Source organism: Anarhichas minor, unplaced genomic scaffold (genome assembly GCF_050575085.1).
Source record: "Anarhichas minor isolate MPS153535 unplaced genomic scaffold, ASM5057508v1 ptg000014l, whole genome shotgun sequence".
Classification (NCBI taxonomy): Eukaryota; Metazoa; Chordata; class Actinopteri; order Perciformes; family Anarhichadidae; genus Anarhichas; species Anarhichas minor.
The window spans coordinates 13,693,976-13,716,328 of NW_027466460.1; the positions used below are offsets into that span (position 1 = coordinate 13,693,976).

At 41.6% G+C, this 22,353-nt stretch overlaps 1 protein-coding gene across 1 annotated transcript; it reads left to right on the top strand.

Annotated features, from left to right (window-relative positions):
- Positions 1-1,349: 1,349 nt before the first annotated feature.
- On the top strand, positions 1,350-16,942 carry LOC142949774 (MICAL-like protein 2). Its single transcript, XM_076091601.1, has 16 exons — positions 1,350-1,548; positions 3,426-3,474; positions 5,295-5,436; positions 5,530-5,717; positions 6,003-6,130; positions 6,877-8,187; positions 8,291-8,493; positions 8,983-9,040; positions 9,558-9,700; positions 9,939-9,997; positions 10,391-10,514; positions 10,633-10,735; positions 11,378-11,451; positions 11,537-11,651; positions 12,597-12,643; positions 14,428-16,942. The coding sequence occupies exons 1-16, from the start codon at positions 1,406-1,408 to the stop codon at positions 14,502-14,504; spliced, it is 2,964 nt and encodes a 987-aa protein (XP_075947716.1). The 5' UTR covers positions 1,350-1,405; the 3' UTR covers positions 14,505-16,942.
- The last annotated feature ends 5,411 nt before the right edge of the window (positions 16,943-22,353 follow it).

Below are 22,353 nucleotides of genomic sequence, written 5' to 3' on the forward strand. Positions count from 1 at the left end.
TTGGCATCACCAGGTAAATGCATGAACTATGTTGAATCAATGTTTTCATGTTGACTAAACTTGCTCAAGAGTGATGGCAATTTATTTAAAATAGGCAACACCTACAATAAATAGGCAGCCAATCACTAGAAAATGAGATAGACCATCAGAAAACACACAAAAAACTTTGTCGGGGATATTGAAATGTGGATTTAATTTGCTTAAAGTTTGAAGAATCAATGGAAGAAAAACTGTTTTGCGAACAAAAAAATAAATCAACGCTGTGGTATATTAAGCGGTGGGAATAGGTGATGTGTACATGACAGGTGTGTGTGTGGTGTTTTATAAATGGACACTGTATGTATTGTAATATGACTGTAGTCTGTTACCTAATGTATATGAAATCTGTAGATCATTCTGCTTACGAACAAGACACACAAACGGGAAGAGAAAGCAACATTTCTCTGCAGTGAAGACGGTGGTACAATGCACAGAAAGGCTGAGTCAGCGCAACAAAGCTACTGCTGCTGCTTGCTGAACAAAGCGCATGTGCAGGTGTCAGGTAACCTTAAGATACACACACCCAGCAGACAAGACAGGACAGGCCGCCTTACTAAAGCAACAACCACACCTGGTTAACTGGTGGCACCGTTTACTGCAATAGCTCCATACTATAACCTTTAAATCAATGTTACACGTTCCTTTAATATAAAATGTAAATGTGTGACGGTAACTTAGCTACTATGAGGTGATTCATGAGGGGAAGTTTAGTTTAGTTACTGGGTGGGTTTTTGAGGTGGAGTCGACATGATGACATAATTGCACTCAATTTATGTGGTGAGTTTTTTTTTATTTTCAGGCAGCTGACTGACTGACTGGTGTTTGTTTGAGTTGCTTTAACATCTTAAATGTACCAAAGTAAAATAAAATAAATAAAAAACAAGACTTTCCAACAAGAAAATATATAGATATTATGTGAAATTTAAAAATAATAATTTGGTGGCTAAAAATGTCCTATTAATAACTTGGACTAATGAACTCATATCTCACACGCACACACGCACACACACACACACTGACAAAGAAGGAACACAAAGGAGGACTGAACTCCACCCATGACGCGTCACTAACTACCTTTCACAGGTGTCACTTCCAGTTTCTTCACATTCTCTCGATAGAGGCGATACCCACAGGCGCGCACGCACGCACACACACACACACTCATGCAGTGTCCTGCAGTCTCTCATTTCCTGGATCCAGCGCGTCCGAGCTGCTGTGGAAACTTTCAGAAGTTTTGTTGTTGAGAGGGAGGAGGTGAAGAGAGGGAGGAGGTGAAGAGGGGAGGGGGGGGGGGGGGATCTCTGGGAACCTACTGCGGCGTTTGCTGCGCTCACACGCGGATCAGTTCCGTGTCTGAGCTCCGGGGATGTCGGCCGTGAAGGCGCTGCAGCAGTGGTGCCGGGTCCGGTGTGACGGCTACCGGGACGTGTCCATCACCAACATGACCACGTCCTTCAGGAACGGAATGGCTTTCTGCGCCCTCATCCACAAGCACAGACCCGATCTCATGTGAGTAGACTCAGACCACCCGAGGACTGGGTGACGCTTTTTGTCAGTTCGTGCTGCTTGTGTCCCGTCTGTTTCTGACATAAGCTGTTTAGGGAAGACGTACTCTTGTCGTTTTGCAGTTATGAAAGGGACGAGAGAAACTTCATGTGGGTCTGCAGGAAAAACCGGAGCAGGAGCTGAGCTGAGGAGCTCAGTGTCTGCAGAGTCTGCCTGTATTTACATTAGGCCGGGGCTTTATTTTCCTTTACAGTTGACCTACTAAAGTGATCATCTGTGCAATCCTGCTACTCAGTGTTTATGTTGTATAGAGTGCAGATCTGGAGACTTAAAGGACTTTAGTCTTGACGCCCTTCATGACCTGAATCTAGACTAAAGGAAGCAACATGAAGGTCTCAGGGTTTGACCTGATAGAATCTTGGATCTTAAAAAAAGAAGAAAAGCCTATGGAATCAAATAGTGGCAATGAAAAGATTTGACTTTGAAAGCTGTCTATCTGAATTTAAGTGGACTGATCTGCTTCGTCACACTACAATTTAAAATTTAAATACAAAGCCTAAGTCTGTTTCCATCGTCACCGCACGTCTTTTAACTGTACATTTATTCTCAAGCAATGTAGAAAAACACTTTACTTTTACCATGTTTCACATTAGTAATAACATCATTTAGTTATAGGCCTAAGCTTGCTAATATAGTTGGGCATAACTGTAAGTAAATACATAAAACATGTAAAACCGATACAAGATGAAATAGAAAAAGTTTAAAATTCAATAAAAAAGAAGGTGGGTGGGAGTTGTAATGATGCCTTTAGAGTCAAACACACACACATTCGTCACAGAAAGATACATTTTATACACACAAACACATGTTAAAAAGCACTATTGTTTCAATGCAAATCATTCAAATGAATTGCAGAAAGGCCTCTGGAGCTTTCCAGTCTATTCAAATGTAAATGTGTTGGTCAGCTATCGCAGACTGTTTCTCAGCCCCAAAAAGATTTAAAAAACGCCTCCTTTGTAAATGTTTGTTCTTGTATTCATCTTAAAGTTGCACAATCCTCTGGCCTGCGTAAGATGCTGCAACTAATGATGTTCAACATCACTGAATGATCTCTTGAGTCACTTTTAGGTGACGTTTGTCTTTGTTTAGTCAGAAAACAGTGAAAGATGCCCGTCACAAGTTGACTGTAGTAGCTTGTTGTGACGTCTTCATATTGTTTGTTGTGTCCGGTCAGCAGCGCAAAATCCAAAGAAATGTAATATACAATAATTATAGGAGCGTGACTGGGATTTCAAACAGTCCGTCTGTGTGTCAAAGATCATTTTCAGTTCGAGGCCTTGATCAAGTGAAAGTAAAAAAGTCGTCTCTTTTGTGTTTTCCCGGGACTTTTTGACAACTACCGGGGAATTTCCACCCGGGAATATTTGTTGATATTTGTCACTCGACAGCTGCAAAGTGTTTTGTCGTGAATGAGATCCGTCCACGTTACGCTTTGGTTTAAATATTCCAAAGACCCGACTCACCATCTCCAGTGGAGCGTTGCCCAGTTTCACACACAGACGCCTGTTCATCATCCAGAGAAGCCATTACTGCAGGAAGACAAGTAGTTTCATTTTAGGAAGAGACGCGTCTCCGCTTTGCTTTCCTGAATGTAGACATTTCCATCCTTCTAAAGAATGCAGGCTGACATGAGACCATGTGTCACCACCGCGGCCGTGTAATGAATTGATACGTCCGACTGTCTGTGTCATGGTACATGTCGATGTGACGGGCTGCGCCTGACTAAACGACACATGTTTAGGTCCAGACTGTAAACAAACCAATGAGGAAGGGAAGTTGGATAACATGTTACTCATTTTTTCCTTCTTCCTCTGTTGCAGCAACTTTGATTCACTGAAGAAGGAAGATGTTTATGAGAACAACAAACTGGTGAGACATGTTTACGTTCTGCATTTTGTCATCTGAATGTTTCCCACACATGTTTATTCGGACAAACTCATGATTCCTGAGTCCACACTCGCGGCTTTAGTCTACAGACCAGATGATTAATCGTACTGATTTAGAGGTTCCCTGCCCTACCTATGGTTTCACTCAGGCAGAAGTCAATGCAGAAGTGCTTTAAAATGGCATTCTCTCTAATGGCCATTAGGGGGCGACTCCTCTGGTTGCAAAAATAAATCAGATTGTATAGAAGTCTATGAGAAAATGACCCTACTTCCCACTTGATTTATTACCTCAGTAAACATGAGTTTATGGCCTCAGCATGAAGTTCATTTAGTAAATTATGGTCCATTTAGAGAAAAACAGACGATACAGCGGCGTATGCTTTAGGGCGGGGCTACCTTGTGATTAACCGGTTGCTACCACAGCGTTGTTTGGTCTGGGAGTTGTCCGTGTTTTCATCGTACAACTTTAACCCTTTCACAGTGTGTTTTCAGTTCATGGAAGTTAATTGTAACCTTTTTGCCGCCTAAAATGCTGAGCTGGGTTGTACTAAGCTCCACCCTCTCCTGTCTCTTCTGGTTGCAAAGAAGCCAAGATGGCGATGGCAAAAATGCAGAACTCAAGGGCCGAAATGGCCGTACTTCTTCCGTACAGTCTTTGGTTTCACACTATTACACTGATCAGCAGCTGGCGGTAACACACCAGGATATGATGCAATATGCCAACAAAGACAGTGAAGAAGAAGATTACAAGCTCGTAAAGACGTCTGTAACTCAGCGGATCATTTTTGAACTAAATCAACTTCCCAGTTCAAACACTTGAAAATCCCTTACTTTATTAAGTCATTCATTTAACAGCATTTTGAACTTTTTTTATTGACTAAATGATTAATAAATCAATAAAAAAAACAACTTATTTGTTTATGGCTGATGAAAGTAATTGTTACTTGCAGCCATTAATTGCTTCTACGTGCGTGCCGTCTGTTGATGTTGCATCAGCACCGCTTGATGTTTGGTAACAGAGGATTTTCAAAAGTGTCAGTGTTCAGACGTAGCTGAGAGAAGAAGTCATTGCCAAATGCAGAGTGTTTCAGCCCGGGCACTTTGACGTTGGCTGCGTTATTGCTTTCTTTACTTTCACTTTCTCCGCAGAGCTTCATTACTGTAGAAAAGCTCAACATCACTTTTGCTCTTTTAAAGTGATATTAAATAAAAGCCCAAATTAGCAGCTACTATTTGACTCTACTCAGGATCTTAACTAAAACAAAGCCGAAAGAACAGATACAAGTTAAAAATCAACAATGAGCTGTAAGAGATTAAAGTGCTCAGCAATGTAAACAGTGTTTTTCTGGCTCTCTTGATCGTCTGATTACTGGTTTAGTAATGCCTCTCATGCTCGTCGGCCTGTCTCTGCTTGTGTTGTTTTTTTTCTGCTTCCATGGAATCGCTGAATGTGAATCTAGTTTGGAAATTCCTGACTCGCTTTCTCTCTGTACACAGAAGGTGTAGATTCAATCTGTGGTCAGAATGTTTGCCATTTGAAAAAAGGGATTTTATTCAGGAAACGCAAAAAACAAACCCAAACAAGACATGGTTGAACCATTCATTTAAACAAAGACAATACATGTCCACATCTAAAGGGAGGACGGAAATCTAAAATACAATACTAGGCACTCAAATAGACATCAAAGATAAAAATGATTTCATACAAATGAACTCTTTAAAACAAATTTCCAACATGTTTCAGCGTGTCAAAACACACTGAGCTTCCTCTGTCTTGTTGGATAAAGTCGATGTAATTTGCAGGCGTTCAGTGTTGCGGAGGAGCAGTTGGGAATTCCAGCGCTGTTGGATGCAGAAGACATGGTGGCTCTTAAGGTTCCTGACCGCCTCAGTATCCTGACATACGTGTCCCAGTACTACAACTACTTCCACGGGCGCTCCCCGAGTGAGTATCAGTGTCTCTGGCTGTGTTCGTCTCTGCCTTTGTCCCCCTTCTTCCTGTCTCACCAGCCTCTGTTTGTTCATGTGTTCGCTGCAGTTGGTGGTCTGGGAGGTATAAAGCGCCCAGCTGACGACCCCACGGATGAACCGTCCGGGAAGAAGAACCAGCCGGTGGCAGCGAAGGTGTTTCCCTCTTCCAAACCGGCCAGAGAGAACAGCCCTCCCCCATCCGCCAACATCACAAGGCCCTCTCCTTCCCCAAAACAAACCAGAAATGCCACAAAGGTAACCTTAATTCTTCACATAAGCATTACAAAAAATGTAATTGTTTGTTTTTGGAATAACGTCCCAAACGATGTGGGAGTTGCAAAGCCAAACACATTAAAGACAATTCACATACCTACAAAGTTCTATTGTTGTGTCTGTATCAAACTGCTGTTACATAACAAACAAACAACACACATTGCCTCAGATATGTTACAGCAATTACCTTGATAGATAACTTGTCCTGAATGAAGTTATCATTTCCATCTCATGAAACCTCCCTCGCCCTCTCCTCCCCTCTTCCAGGATGTGGTGGTTGAGAGATCCCATCAGACAGGCACCCTGAGCAACAAATGTGTGTCCTGCACCAAGCACGTTCACCTGGTGCAGCGACATCTAGTGGACGGGAAGCTCTATCACAGGAGCTGTGCAAAGTAAGGACCCGTGCTAATTCATTTAATCATAACTGATCCTCTTTATTCTAGTCTGCAGCGTGCCACCAGAGCGATTATAGACTCTTTTTTTATTTAAATTAAAAAAAAAAGAAATAATTGATTTAAAAAAAGCAATTATGAATTTATAATTAAAATGTATAATTAAAATTATAAATAGAACTCATATCACATTGTCAGACAAATAAAAGGATCAAATTTGAGGCAGCAGACGCATTCTTCTTCCTTGTCATAAGTTGACGCCTACATTACCCACAATGCAACTCCACCGGTTCATTTGGAGTTTGTGTATGTGATGTTAGTAGCGGCTGTGCCCTGCTTATTATATTCCATTGACAGTTTCCATTTCATGATGGTTTTAATGTAAAGAATAACTTGATTTACTTTTTGTGAGTTGTCAGTAATTCTGGTTCTGACTCATTGCAATGACATTTCTTTGCCTTTCTTTTAGAGAAAATTAAGGTCAAATTCTGTCGAAAACAAAACGTCTGAAAAATTGCCGCTGTTGTCTCAAACATCAACTCTTGTCAGTTTGTAAAGTTGTATTTCATTGCTCCTGACCTCCACAGACCAAATCCAAGTATTACACATGTTTCTGGCAACATCCAGGATTCATAAAACCGTAGCTATGTCCAGGCTCAAACAGAACCAGCAGGAGCTCTGATTTGCCAGCTGTGGGAAGAATTTAGTAACAATTACGTGTCTTTTGCTTTCTTTCTTTCTTTCAGGGCACTGTCGGCTACAAACCCACCTGCACCTTTCAGAGGTTTACCCACAAACACTCCCGTTTCAAGATTAACTCCGCTCGCTGACTCCACTGAAACCAACACGGCCACTCCGACTCATACACCCTCCAGACTGGGACCGTCATGGCTGACGGAGAAAGCCAGCACCCCTCCCAGCTTCTCCACCACTTTTTCTTCTTCGCCTCCCTCCCGGCCTGCTTCCAGTGTCTCTCCTGCTGCTAAAGAGACTCAGACGTCTGTTTCCAGATTAACTCCCGTTACTCCCAAAACTCCCGTTTCCAGATTAACTCCCGAAACTCCCGTTTCCAGATTAACTCCTCTAGCTGACTCCACTAAAACCAACACGACTCATACACCCTCCAGACTGGGACTGTCATCGCTGACGGAGAAAGCCAGCACCCCTCCCAGCTTCTCCACCACTTTTTCTTCTTCGCCTCCCTCCCGGCCTGCTTCCAGTGTCTCTCCTGCTGCTAAAGAGACTCAGACGTCTGTTTCCAGATTAACACCCGTTACTCCCAAAACTCCCGTTTCCAGATTAACTCCCGAAACTCCCGTTTCCAAATTGACTCCCGTTACTCCCGAAACTCCCGTTTCCAAATTGACTCCCGTTACTCCCAAAACTCCCGTTTCCAGATTAACTCCTCTAGCTGACTCCACTAAAACCAACACGGCCACTCCGACTCATACACCCTCCAGACTGGGACTGTCATCGCTGACGGAGAAAGCCAGCACCCCTCCCAGCTTCTCCACCACTTTTTCTTCTTCGCCTCCCTCCCGGCCTGCTTCCAGTGTCTCTCCTGCTGCTAAAGAGACTCAGACGTGTGTCGTCTCCAAACCCGCGGCTTCAATGACTCCTAGTGACTCTCCCTCCACCACAGCAACAACTTCTATCAACACCAGGCCCACCGCTGCTCCTCGTACCTCGACCACGGCGGCCAAGACAATGCAGTCCAAGCTCAAGTTCTTCCTATCGGAGAGCGATGAAGAGAAAAAGACTGCAACCGCCAACGTTGTCGTAAACAAAGGGCCGAACGTGATCGCCAAGGTCCAGGAGGCCACAGTAGGACAGGCCGTCTCTGTGGTTGTGAATGTTGGTGGCTTTGGCAGAAAGGAAGCGGATGTGAGCCCAAACACAGGTGGGGAGAGAGCGAAAGCATCTGGAGTAGGTGGAGATTCGAAAGCGAAAGCATCGGCCGCAGCCTTCATCTCCAAGACACTGGCTGAGGAGAACAACAACAACAACAACACCGCTAAGCCTGCGTGGACGACTGTAGCGCTGAAGAAAATTGACAAGTAAGTAATGTAACGCACACGTATATGATTTTATAACATCTGGCTTTCGCCCTGACATCTACTGGTGAATAGTAGCGTTTAATAACTCCTCACCTCTGATCAGACCTTCTCAAGTGGAGACTCCAAAGAAGGAGACGGAGGGCGTCAGAGGGAGAAAGGTGCTGAGGGCAGACCCGTCGATCCTCGCTGACCTGGTGACTCCGACAGACAACCGGACTCCCAGCCCGGCCGGCAGAAGTGGACTCAGAGCGAGAACCCCGGACAGAGAAGCCTCAAAGCCCGGCAGTGCATCGCCCTACAGCTCAGGTTAAACTCGCATATCTGGTGGCTGTACATAGAGCAGCTTGTTAGTAGCATTGTTTGTGTGGCCGGAACAGGAAATGTTGGAAGTGCGCTCTCATCTGCACGCTAAAGTACCTCTTTCACAGCCGATGGCAGTTATTTTACGATAGTTTGCATTTTTGCGAAGACCCGCCCTACTCTGCCTCTGATTGGCTAGCACTCGCTGCCTCCTTTGCAGAATTTGTTTAATTTTATTGCTGATAAAGATCGGCGGAGGGCTGGTAGTGTTAATGATTTCAGCTCAGATGTGGATGTTTTCGTCAGGATGGCAGCCCCCTTGCATAATCACAATGTCCTGATTTAGGGAGAAAATGTTTTTTATTTTTTATTTTGCTTTATAGACCGATCGGGGATTTCATTTTTAATGTGGTGCCATGATTAAACTGACTTTTAACCTGAATGTTGATATGGCACACTGCTTAACAAGAATATTATGTGTTTTCTTCTCCTCAGCATTAGAAAACAAAGCGTCTCCTGCGGACTGGAGGTCGAAGCTCAAACCCATCTCCAAGTAAGACTTATTAAATAAACGTTTGTCCTGTGTCCCCTCCGTGTTCTATGTTTCTGGTTAATTCATTCCCTTATTGGCTCAGCTCCTAAAGTCATACCTCCAGCAGGGAGTATCTGTACGTGGGCGGGCTCACAGCGTAGCGACATCTCCTCTTCTCTCCTGATATCCTGTCCATTCATCCATCCTTTGATCCTGCCTTTCATCCATCCATCCAACCTTTCCCTCCCACAGGAAGCCTGTACCTGCTGCTCCTCCAAATGGCTCGGCCATCATTTGTAGTCGGAGCTTTCGGCCGCTCCTCTTCCGCCCACATGCATGTGAGCCCCAAATGGTGTCAAGACTGAGTAGAGTCCTCCGTGGTGCAACATATGCTCGGTGCTCAGGGTTCCTTTCCCCTAGGATGACCTTTCCTCCCGCTCTCATGAATCAAAACTGAACACCAGAGGGGGACTACTTGTAGGAGCAGATAAAGGGCCATTAATTAAAGTCTCTTTGTCTCTTTTCTGCTCGTCCTCAGACCTGCTGCTCCTTCCCAGCCCTCCCCTAAACCCTGGGCTAATGGAGCTGGACAGCCTCAGACTTCAGAGCTGTCTGTTGGGCCTTCTCCCTCCTCTCATCTTCACAACCCGAGCATCTCTGTCACTCCACCTGCAGCAAAGGGTAACATGGGTACCTGTGTTGTAATGTTGTTCCGTTTAAATATGATTTTGGACAAAAAAAACAACAACCCTGCACATTGCTATTTTATTCCCATTTCTTTTAGTCCACGTCGGCATTACAACGTACCACAAATGGTCTTCTAAAGAATTCCTATATATGAATCCGACCTCTCAGGGTCTCCTGCCTTTGTTCTCAACTTTCATTCTATCTATTTGAATTATCTTTCTTTCTTTTTCAGGATTCCTGAACGGTCAGACAGACCCAACTGCAAATGGCACCAAGTCAGAGTCAAAGAAGGTATCGAACCGTAGAAAATCAGTTTGCTTTAGCTTACAGCACATTGTTTTAAATGTAATCACGTTGAGGTTTTTATCTTAACAACAACAACAATTTTAATTTATTTAATCTACTGATTGGTAGTAAAACATTTTTTTAAATAAAAGCATTTCTCTTTTAACAAACTAACTACATTTCAATTGTTTATTAATGTAATTATTTATACATCTTACTCATCTGATCATCTTTTACTGCCTCTTTTCTTTAAACTGAAATGTAAGGATGTCATTTAATAACGACAGTGGGATCACTAAGTTAGGTTCGCCTGAGTTTTCGGATCTATGTTTTGGTTCACAGCTTCCATTACATTTGTGTGTGTGTGTGTGTGTGTGTGTGTGTGTGTTACATCCGTAGATGAAACCAGACTACATTCTCAAAGAGGACATCATAAGGGAACTGCAGGAGATTGAAGATAGCTTGAACGAGTGGGAGAAGAGGGGAGTGGAGCTGGAGGTGAAGCTCCGCAGCAGTGAAGAAGGTGAGATAAACACACTCGTACTGTGTGAACCTCCTCATGAATCAGGAGTGGGAAAAAAAGATTCAGAGGAAGGAATGTATTCTGGGATTAACTGCATGCGTGTGTTTTTGTGCGTCAGAGGGTGAAGATGACTCTCTCATGGATGAGTTCATGGTTGAGTGGTTCAACTTGATCAGGAACAAGCAGGTGGCAATGCGCCGGGAGTCTGAACTGGTCTACGTGTGAGTAAACACACACACACACACGCACACACACACACACACACACACACACTTAGAAAAGGGGCATGCCACTATTTAGCGATTAGTGAAACAGACTTGTGGCCAGAAGGTTGACAGTGTGAATTCCCAGTGTCCTCCCTCCTCCGTCTCTCAGCAGGGCGTCCTGGAACAAGACAGCTCACACCCCCCCCCCCCCCCTCCCACTGGCTGCAGTGTGAAGCAGGATGCTGCTTAACAGCACACATGCACTGCAAATATTCCTTTCATTGATTAATGTTAAACCTCTACCTCTACCAAGGCATTTTAACGGTAAATTATAACAAAAAATTGTCTTTTTAATACAGATTTGCATTCAAATACACACAGTGTAAGAAATCATGCGTTTTTTTGGAAAATAACTTGGGGGACACTGAGCATATGACCTTTGAGTTATGGCCATTTAAAGCTGCTCTAATCAATATTTTAACAATGGATCTAATGACCACGTGTAATCTGATAGGGGTCGCTTGTGTTGACAAACCTACAGAGAAGTATCACCTGTCTCTCATAGTGTTTAATTTTTTTGTTAGACTCCAGACTCGAGAAATGCAATCGTAGGCGATAAACTATTTTAATACAGATTTACATTGTTTTTACTTCTAGTGGGAAAACCCAGGACCTGGAGGAAGAGCAGCCCACTGTTGAGCAGGAGCTCAGGAGACTGATAGACAAACCAGGTGAGAGTTTCAAGGAAACGCACTCGACACAATGACATGAAAGAGATCAAACATCTGAGACTAAAATGTGTCTGTGTTTGAGCAGAACATCTGAAAACAACCTCGGACCGCAAGAGGGAAGAGCAGCTGATGGCCAAACTGGTGGACATCGTCAACGACAGAAACGCTATTATAGAGGGTCTGGATGACGATAGACTCAGGTGTGTATGCAACTACAGCGGAGGGTCATTTGGGGAAATTTAAATTCTACAATTTAAGGTCTTGGCTTGAATATCCGCTATGTGCAGACTGCCCCACGCTCACAATGTCAAGTACCCCAAGTTTTGGAAAGCAACAAAGCGCATCCTCGAAACTTTTGGCAAAGAAAGCTGACGGCACAAACTTGATGCCTGTTGCCTCGCTGTAATTTGATTGGCTATTTGCCAAAAACTGTTATTGTCAGAAGCAAGTATTTCTATTAAAGACGATACCTGTGCTCACCATGAACAATGTGGATTATCCTCTACAGCACACATGTGAAACTCTGCCTTTTGAAGAAAAACTTGAGAGATAAAACACCTCGGTGTTACTTTTCAGCTGATGGGAAGTATGTGGAGTATGTGTAAAACCCTTAAAAATATAGCTGAGCATCAGCACTTCAACCTCACAGTAATGCTATAAATACAATTTTGTTGATTAGTTACAAATGTATACATTCCTTAAAGTTGTGTGTTGAGCAAAAATGCCAAATATTCACTCTTTAAAGCTTCTCAAATGTGGGGAATTGTGATTTTTCTCTCTTTTTACATCGCTGTACATTGAAAATATATCTATATTTTTTTACTATTCGTCGAACAAAACAAGCAGTTAGTTTAAAGACGTCGCTTTCGGCTTGGGGAAATTGTGATGTCCAGGCGTGTTTTCATTTTATTCTGACATTTTATAATAAATGATAAATAATAGACCAAAGAAAAATATGACTCAATAATGAATTATCTCATGGTCTTTGTTTGATTTCAAATCCAATTTACTCGAGTACAGAGCGAAAACGACAAAATGTCTCACTGCCCGAGTACTCACAGATCACACACGTGTATAAATGCAGTATAAGCTCACACAGGTAGGAACTGCTGTTGATCTGTGTTTGCTTCTGTGCGTTTTCTCAGGGAGGAAGAGGAGGACGTGGAGCTCAACAAGCTGATGATGAATTTCAGTGAGTGTCTCTAACACCTCCACAGGCCGTCGGTCTGACCCCCCCCCCCCCCCCCCCCCCCCCCTTCGCTCTGTTCATTAGTTATCACAACCTCGATGTCGCTGCAACTTAGTTTGCTTATAAATTATCCAATTGATGATTTCCATCATGGACGCCTCTAATTGAAGTAGATAGGAATCTCATTGTTGTGTGTGTGTGTGTGTGTGTGTGTGTGTGTGTGTGTGTGTGTGTGTGTGTGTGTGTGTGTGTGTGTGTGTGTGTGTGTGTGTGTGTGAGAGAATGTGCTGCATGTTTAAGGGTGCCACTGGGCGATGTTTTCATCTCATTTGATCTAATGACTGCTAATGGAAAAAGCATCAAACAAAATGCTCCCCCTCTCTTTGTCAGCGGCGTTTCCTATTAGACAAATGGATAATGTAGCTGGTTAATTTGACCCTCTGATAGAATAGAGTTAAAGCCGGCTTCATTTGCAATTCATGACTGGGAAAGCCGGGCTGAAAATTGAGGAGATTTATTGAACTTCAGTGAAAGGTCGTTATGTTGCAGCGAGTGAATGCCGACCGTGGGCTAAAGACTAGCCATTTTATTTTAATGTATTCGTAAAGTTAATGCCAAAGTTTCACAGTTCATTCCCACTCGGAGTGTAGTCATGTGGTCGTTTACACACGTGTTGTATCTCATAAGAGAAATGCTACTTTATACCACTCTTTTCTTTCCTGGCAGGTGTTTTTCTTCTTCTTTTAATCTTGTATCAGGAAACCTCAAACAGGGGTTAAATGACGTTACATTGCTCTTAACCATGGTAAAGTTGCTTCTGTTGTGTGAACCCTCACTGGTGAAACAACAACTAGATTTTAAGTTAAACTAGACTAGAAACACACTTTAAACACAACTTGTGGACACAGCTTCTCTTTTTTTCTTGTGGCTGTGGTATCGGCACATTAATACATGCGCTAATATAAAAATATGTTATTTTAATATATCAGAATCCGCCTTATTGGCCAAGTTATGTGTTCACATACAAGGAATTTGACTCTGGTTATCTCCAATGAAATAAGAGATAAGACTTGGAAAAAGAGCTAAAAATAAAGATTGCACTCAGCGAGCGCAGACCTCCGACAAGGCCGTATCCGTAATTGAAAAATGATCCGTGTATCCTTCCCGTGATGCGGATCAGCTCCAAAATGTAATGGGTTTTTCTTCGGCTCATGCTACAGCCTTCCACCAAGTTTCATGAAAATCAGGCCGGTAGATTTTCCGTAATCCTGCTGACAAACAGACAAGCTAATCAACAGACAAACCAACCACACAAACTAAAACATAAACTTCTTGGCAGAAGTAACAAAGCTTAATAAAGATATGGAAAAATAGGTATATAAATATATAATGAAAAGCAGCAACGACCAACAACATACATTGGTTGCAATGGAAAGTCAAAATGTGTAGATTGTAACACAAATAGTGCAAAGAAATAATAATATATTAGGAAATCTTGTCTTGTTGTACTGAGCATCAATGTCTCGTGCTTCTGCAGTGAGGTTGTCGCCCATTTTTAAAGATGCATTATTTTGTTTTTCTTTTGGCCGCTTTCTTGCAGAATTTCCCATCAAACCATAAATCACACGTTTGTAGTAGTTTGCTTAAGTTGTTGTTTGTGCTGCAAAACAACAAAAATCAGATTTTCCGATTTCTTTAAAAATGTAATTTCTTTTTCTGAGTTGATTGATTGAGTTTTCATTGACCTCCGTGTCATCTTTTGACCGCCCTCCTCTCTCCTCTCTCAGACGTGAAGAAAGACAAACAAAAGAAGAAGTCTCCGATGTCCAAACTGTTCGGTTGGGGGAACAAGAAGGAGGGATGATGCTCCGCAAAACACAGCGCTGCTCCTCTCTTTGATCGTTTTTTTCCCTACTGCTCTTGTTGTAGTCTTAATGTCAGTTTACGCCTGTGATTCATGGGATAACATTGATAGTGTGTGTGTGTGTGTGTGTGTGTGTGTGTGTGTGTGTGTGTGTGTGTGTGTGTGTGATCTGTCATTTTAAGCGCTTTTAGAAAAATGCCCTTCCCTCTGTCGACTGCATCACTCAAGATCTGACGTTACTCCTGCCTGCCAGTGACACACACACACACACACACACACACACACACACACATGCATGCAAGCTCATGCACACACACAAATAACGTTGAGGGGTTAATGACTCACCAGCCGTGATGTGATTGGGTTCAGTGCTCCAGTTGTTAGTTTTAATACCCTTCTAGTCTTAATCTGTCTACTTAATGCTCTGAAACGCGCGCGCACACACACACACACACACACACACACACACACACACACACACACACACACACATTTTATTCCTCTATCTGCTTACATGTGCAACTTAGTGGAATGTTGGTTGTATACAGTAACACTTCAGATGCTAATACGATTTAAAGAAGCGAGGTCAGACAGCTGTTTCTTGCTCTCTGCTCATGTTTGGGTCCACGCTACGAGACTAACGTCAGGGTCGCTTTCATTACACGTTGAACTACATTTAAGGTCTCGCTAAAATCTCGTTTACTCAGAGCTCGACTCTGATCTTCTAGACCAACGGTTTCCAACCGGAGGTTCAGGAGTTCTCAGGAAAACAAAAAATAGAGAAAACATATTTCTATTTCTAGTCTTTAGTTGAACTTTGTCACAGCTTGTAGGAACACTCTCAGAAACAAGGGTTCCAAAAGGGTTCTCCCCGAAGGGCTATGGGTTCCATTAAAAACCCTTTCCATTCAAAGAACCGTTTTTGGGAGAAAGTTTTCTTCATGTATTGTTGAAAGCAGAGCCAACACCCCTGACTGTGAACCATGATTGTTGTGGGTTGAACTGCACCACCTCCAGCCCTTTGGGAGGCTCTTGAGGCCCAAGGCTGCTGGACCGTGTTCCCAAGCTAACCTGGTTAGGTTGGAGAAAGATCTATGGAGTAAAAGGGAATATAAGAGGGTTATTGGTAGGTCTTCCTGGGTAGGTTGTAAGCACACATAAGGCCTTTATACACCGGGGGTATAACGAATTTACAACACGAAAATGCTGACTGTTATGTCATGGGCTTTTATTCCGAAAGGTTTTTATAGATATTAGTGCAAATCAACACGTTCCACACAAAGTGATGGGTTGATGTCTTTGATCACGGTCCGAAAGTTTAGAAAAGTCGGCCTCGTTCCGGCAAAAATTTATGTTGCTTTTCATTGCGTAATATTCCCGTTTTGTGTGAAAGTTTTCATGACAAAAACAACAGTATATTGACGTGCAAATTAGGCGCACGAAAGAAACGCCCCCGGTGTGTACAGGCCTTTAGAAGATGGGAAGTTTCTAGGTGGACCATTACACCGTAGAAGGGTTCTCTTTAGAAGCCGTCATCGGGGCTTCAAGGGTTCTCCTGGGGACCAAACCGAAGAACCCTATATGGTTCTAGTTAGCACCTTTTTATTTCTAAGAGTGTATATGCCAAAGATAGAAACAAAATGTACTCATAATTTGATAGCTTTGTTTTAATGGGCTGGAAACCACAGAACCAAACGCACTCGCAGCATTTCTTGACTTTTGACAGCAGTCGGTCGTGAAGGTTTCCTTACTAATCATTTACAGATTCCAGCTGCACATTCAGGTTTTCATTAAGCGACAGTGATCCTCCAGGAATCAAGTGGAAAAGCTCTGAATCATAAAGTTTCCCTTTGCGCTTAGATTTGCTTCGACATTTAAAAATGAATGTTTTTTTTTAATAATACATTTATGAGTTAACGCAGACCTGATGCTCAAACACGGCTGCAAGAAAGTCACTGGATGTCGTGCTTTGTTTTACTTTCATGTTCTGCTGTACTTGTGTAGTTTGTATAACTGACTAGAGGAACAGTATGCGTCTGGTTTGGTGTCATGTGACTCACAGGTTTAACCAATTTAAACTGAAATCAGTTGACTGGATGATTCTGAGTCGTAGAAATACAAGAACTGGTCCATATTGGATCTGGATGTTTCAAAATCTGAATTAACGGTTTATTTTGTGTCATAATCTTTTGCTTATCAGTCATTTTTGGAGAGGCACTAAAGCCAACTTTTAATTTCTGTGTCGTGACCAAATTGCTCAATTACAACACAACTGTTTGGTGTTTTGCATAATCTAACATTGTACATATGTTAATGTTCGTGTCCCCTTTTATTTCCCTTCATCTCGGTTGTATGTGTATAAAGTCGAAACTTAAAACAGGATTTTAAACACATTTCTGTCATACATCAACTAGAATTTTAATAAAAAGATGACGTTATTTATGGGTCATGGTTCTCTGATATTATGATATTCACTCGTATGGAAATAGATATTTCCATATAATAGATATTATTTTAATGGTGAATGTAATTAATGCTAAACCACCTTAATTTACCTTTATATTACTCTCTTGAATGTGTTGGAGTTTGAGTTAGTGCCTATGTGTTTTAGTGGTTTTATTCAGGCACTGTAATATTGTGATCATATTTGGCCCAAGCAGGATTTATTATTGGTCTTTTAAAACTGATTAAACTGCAGCAGTGATGATGCATTTTCAGTTTAAAGACACCAGGAGGCAGCATGAGACTTTCCATGTCACTGGAGCTCACGCGGAGCATGAATCCCTTTTATGTCTTTTGGTCTTTAGAGCTGATAAATACACACGATCCGACCCAGACACAACATGAAAGATGTATTAATTATATACGTATAATTCTAAAGGAAGTTACGTTTTTCAGCTTTGGATTTGTCTCACTAATGCAGAAAGGCAACACAAGCTATTTTTTTTTTGGCTTAATTAATTTAAAATGTATGTAATTAGGAAAATAAATTAAAATAATAGTAAAAAATAATTTTCAAGGGTCTCGTGGCAGCAGCAGCACATTTAACAAAGTTTCAGACAAACGACCAATAACAGTTCAGTTTAATTCACTTCTCCACTGAAACTATTGCATAATACACACGTCACATATATTTCTTGATCTTTTGTCAGGGGTGAAACTAAAAAACGAAGTAAAACGCACACTCTGATTGTTAACAGTCTGTAACAAACTTTAAATCACATTTTACTTTTTCTGCTGCAGAGGATTTTTTTTCCTGCACAACAAAGAAATGCAACTCTGCAAAAACAGTGAGGAGAGATTCGACAATTTAAATTATAAATCATAGATTTGCTTCAAAGGAATTTACAATTTGCACAGCGTACGACACCTCTATGCTCCTCAAGCCTAACTTACATCCTTTTATTTCTCAAAATAACACACTTATGACACATTGATGAAAGGCAACAAGAGGAAATTAGCATATTTATTACAGGAATGTAGAGGTTGTGATGCTGAAGTACAAAGAAAAACTATGGATGTTAACAAGATTAGCAGTCTTCTTAGTGTGTTTGTTTCCCAACCGTATACTGTTTTTGTAATTAAATGTTTCATCAGAGTAAAGAATTCCTGGTCGCCCTTAGCGGAGAACAAAATACATTATTTTTCATTTTTGAGATTTCAAGACAGAAAAAAAGAGTATTTTTGTCATCTGCATGTAACTTATAGATGTTCACGTGGAACATTTCAAGTGGGCTCTTATAACATCAAGGTTTTTGGACCAAAAACCTGAGCGGTACAGCCATCTTGTATCATCCTACCTGTAAAGGCCACAGGTGAGGAATGAGTATGCAGAAAAAGACAGAGTTGGGGGGGAAAACTGTCTGCTAAAAACAGCTGGTAATCTACTGCAACAGAACCACAGTGACGAGGTCAAACACACACACACACACACACACACATGCAAACAGTTTCTCTCGGTTGCAGTTGAAACATCCATTCACAGCACAGCGAAGGAGAAAAGAGAGGAATAATACAATGAAAGAAGAAAAGAGCAGGGAAATTGACTTTTAGCTCATAGTTGTTGTTTGTTTTATATCTTTTGGCGTGAAAACGGTGTAATCTTCTCCTCTCCAAAGGCAACATCTGTTCCTGTTGTTATGTGTGAAAGTGTTTGTTGATTCCTTCCAAAAAAAAACCACGATAAAACGTTCCATCGCCGAGCCGCTGTGCGTCTGAATCAATCATGTCTCCGCATAACTTTGGAGCGTGTTTATCTTTGGGCTAAAAATGTGCCCTTAAGTCGTCTCAATAAGGTACATTTATAACGCGGGAGACTGCGGTTGCGGAGCAGACTGTAAATATACCTTTGAGGTGGTTCATTTACATAACACAGTGGGCCCTCACATTTCATTCACACAAGACTTTTAAACAGTTTAGGGAGTTCGGAGTGAGGCTCGACTCTGTTCTGACATAATGAAATTCAACCATTCACAGCTCCTATCTGTTCAATCCGTGTTAAAATAGTATGAAGGCGACATTAGCATACACTCAACCTGTTGGTATTGTTGTGTCACACGCCTTTATGTTCTCTTCCTTTAAGGTTTAACAGGACGCTGTGTTCAGGATTCGATACACTGCACACTAGTTATATTCGTCCCTTTTACCAGCTTTCTTTCACACACAACTCGCTGATTTCATGGTGTCTTCAAGTCAACTCAAGTAAAGTTCCTCTTCTTGTTCAGTACTTATAGCTGTCTCTTGTTTCCTTCTTCCTGGCATGACATTACACTTGAATTCGTTGTTTTATTTTCCACTTGGGGGGGGTGGGGTGGCGTGACCAACAAGTTGACATCTTATAACGTAGAACATGTGGTAGCAACATTAATACTCATCGTTAGTGTCCACCTGGTACATGTAAGGCCAATGGTCCCTCCTCTTCTAGCTCTGCTTTTGGTCTCAACCATCTCCTGAGGGAAATATCTGGTAGATGAAACTATGGCTCTTTTTGTCAACATTCGGCGGGGTCAAGTTATAAGGGAACATGGTTGATTTGTGCATTTGGTTGTCTGACTACACTTGTTTTTTTTTCATGCAGATATGAAGCTTTGTGTGCTTATGATGATAAAAAAAATCTGTAAGTAGACACGTCTGTCCTTCTTGTAGATTGGGCCTCAGGCCTCTTAGGTCCCGTTATCAGATACAATGATGTTTTAGTGTGTCTACCTGTGTGGCAACAGATTGAGAAGATTCCTTTCCTGTTTCAACAGTCTGGTTTGGGACAACTTGACAGGCCTGCACAGAGACCTCAACCCCGTTGAAGTTGCTAGTGAGCCAGTCCTTATTGCTCAACGTCAGCCTCACTGATGCTCTTGTAGCGGAATGGGAGCAAATCCCTGCCGCCACGGTCCAAAAGTGGAGACTGTTAGAGCTGCACATAAGCGCCCGTGCAGGCTTTGGATTGGTATGTTGAACGATCACATACAGTTTGGGTGTCCACATATAGTGGCCATGTAGTGGACCTTGGATTTTGGTTATTTATTCTCCAGCAGGAAGATGAAATCTGTTCTACAAAATACAGAAAAAACGTCTTGTTTTTAAATCACATATCAGTTATTCCCAAAGACGTCCAACACGTTAGTGGCAGGATATTTTCTTAGGGTCGGCAAATCATTTTGAACAATTTCTTCCATTGAAATTCTTTAATTGTCTTTTATATCTGCAGTTAAGCTTTGAGCCCCATGAGAGAGCCTGAATGTTCGTGTTGCTCTTATAACTGGAGCCGACTTATAACGTTCAATGGAATATGAAAGGCTAGAAGAAAAAACAAGAGCCTGGTGACCCTTGGTCTCGTTTATAAAGTATTTAACATGCGTATATGTTTTGAATAACACATGTATAAAATTAAGTTTTGATTTATCAAACAACTAGCTCTTCAAAATGTCTGGTTTACCGATTGAACATAATATGAAGTGATGTTGGAAATGGAAATAAAAATGGTCAGAAACATTCATTTACTTACAGATTCACTCTTCTCACGATTTGTAGATAAGGAACCTTGTGAATTGGTTCCCGTGGTTTTAAAAAGTGGGTCCCCAGAAAAAAATAAGTGATGAATTTTTTTACGATTATGAGGGAGTGGGACTTCCTCGCCCTCAGTGTGTTTTGATGGATTTCACGAGATTCTTATAAAACAGCGAGAGGTCATAAAATGGACCACATGAGAAAGTTTAAAGTGCTGTAAGCTTATTTGGTCGGCTGCTTTATTAAAAAAAAAAAAAAAGATACCCCCGTGAACATATTTAGTCTCTGCTTGGATGACATTCTTTGCAGCGCAATATGTTTCTGCTTCGGCAAAACAGTGAGAATAAGGTGTAAAAGTGATGACAGATTTTACACATTTTTGCATGAAGGAGGAGGAAGAGGAGGCTGATGTGATGCATTGCTGCGTGCATTTACACAAGGAACAAAATGGTTGAATTGTTTTTTGCTTTGTTTTTTGTGTGTCTGAGCCTCCATCACTGTGTTTTGACATTTTTATTCTATTTTATTTACCACTTATTTCAATGTATTTAAGTTGTATAATTGTATGTTTTACTGCTATTACTGTTATTTCAGCTGATATTATATTAATTATATTTTATAAAATGTTTATCTTTTTATTTTCCAGCGTGCATTTGTCTCAAATTGTTAAATAGCCGATTTGCTTTTGTCCCTTCTGTTGTTTTCACAGTGGGATCTTGTTTTCGGCTTGTCAGTCATCTGTGAAGCACCTTGACCTGCACTGGCCTGTCTGAGAGGTGCTACACAAATAAAGATTGATTGATTGATTGAAAGAGTGCTGAGCATAAGTGCGTCTTTGTGATGACAGCACTGGAAAAGCGATCACAGCTCGGGGACCCCCCCCTCAAGAACCTCTGGATGTCGCCCGTGGAAACCTTTGCATGTGGTCTCTACTTACACACACACACACACACACACACACACACACACACACACACACACACACACACGATATAACATACACACACCTTAGTGGTGGCGACAGGCGGCAAAATCATCTCAGGATTTTGGTTCAGGTCTCCTTCTTCTTTGTATTTCTCTAAGTGTCTGTGACAAGGAAGGAGCGTAATGATCAGTTTGTGTGTGTGTGTGTGTGTGTGTGTGTGTGTGTGTGTGTGTGTGTGTGTGTGTGTGTAGCTCTTCTATGGGCGGATACTTCTGTTTGTCTGAATTAGTAACGTAAAAGACAGAGAGGACATGTGCTCCATGAATCAAAAACACTGTCTATCAGGGTGAATATTTCCACTGACATGTTCAAACTTTTGAAAAGATCAAGTACAGTTCTGATTACATTTCTTTTAAACAGAAAAGGGAAAAGTCTCGGAAAAAAAATGGCTTTTTAACTCTACTTAAAACTACAAATGTCCAGACGAGTGACGATAAAACAGGGTATGCTTTAGGAGTTGTTATATATATATGTATAAAAAGATAATTGTAACATCTTAGTTGCTTAAAGATGTGTTGTTCAGCGTTCGCTTGAACTTATCTCCACCATCTTGTGTCACTTCTGGTTGCAAATAAAAACAAGATGACAAGAAACCAATGGCCGATGTCTCGGTGACTTGGTCCACCTCTTATATACACTCTGTGGGATTTCCTATAATCTAGAGTACTGTGATCGCCATCTTGTGGTGTTTTGTTTTTCCTGGCTGTTTGCTGACCAGCAGGTGATAATGATTTGAGTTAATTGCTGCCTCTACAAGAAACACATTCTTGTCTCTTTCACACTTGCCAGAAGAAGATCTTTACAGATCGAAACGTTGCCTTGGAAAGAGAAATAAAATGTTTATCTGGGACAGTGTTCAGA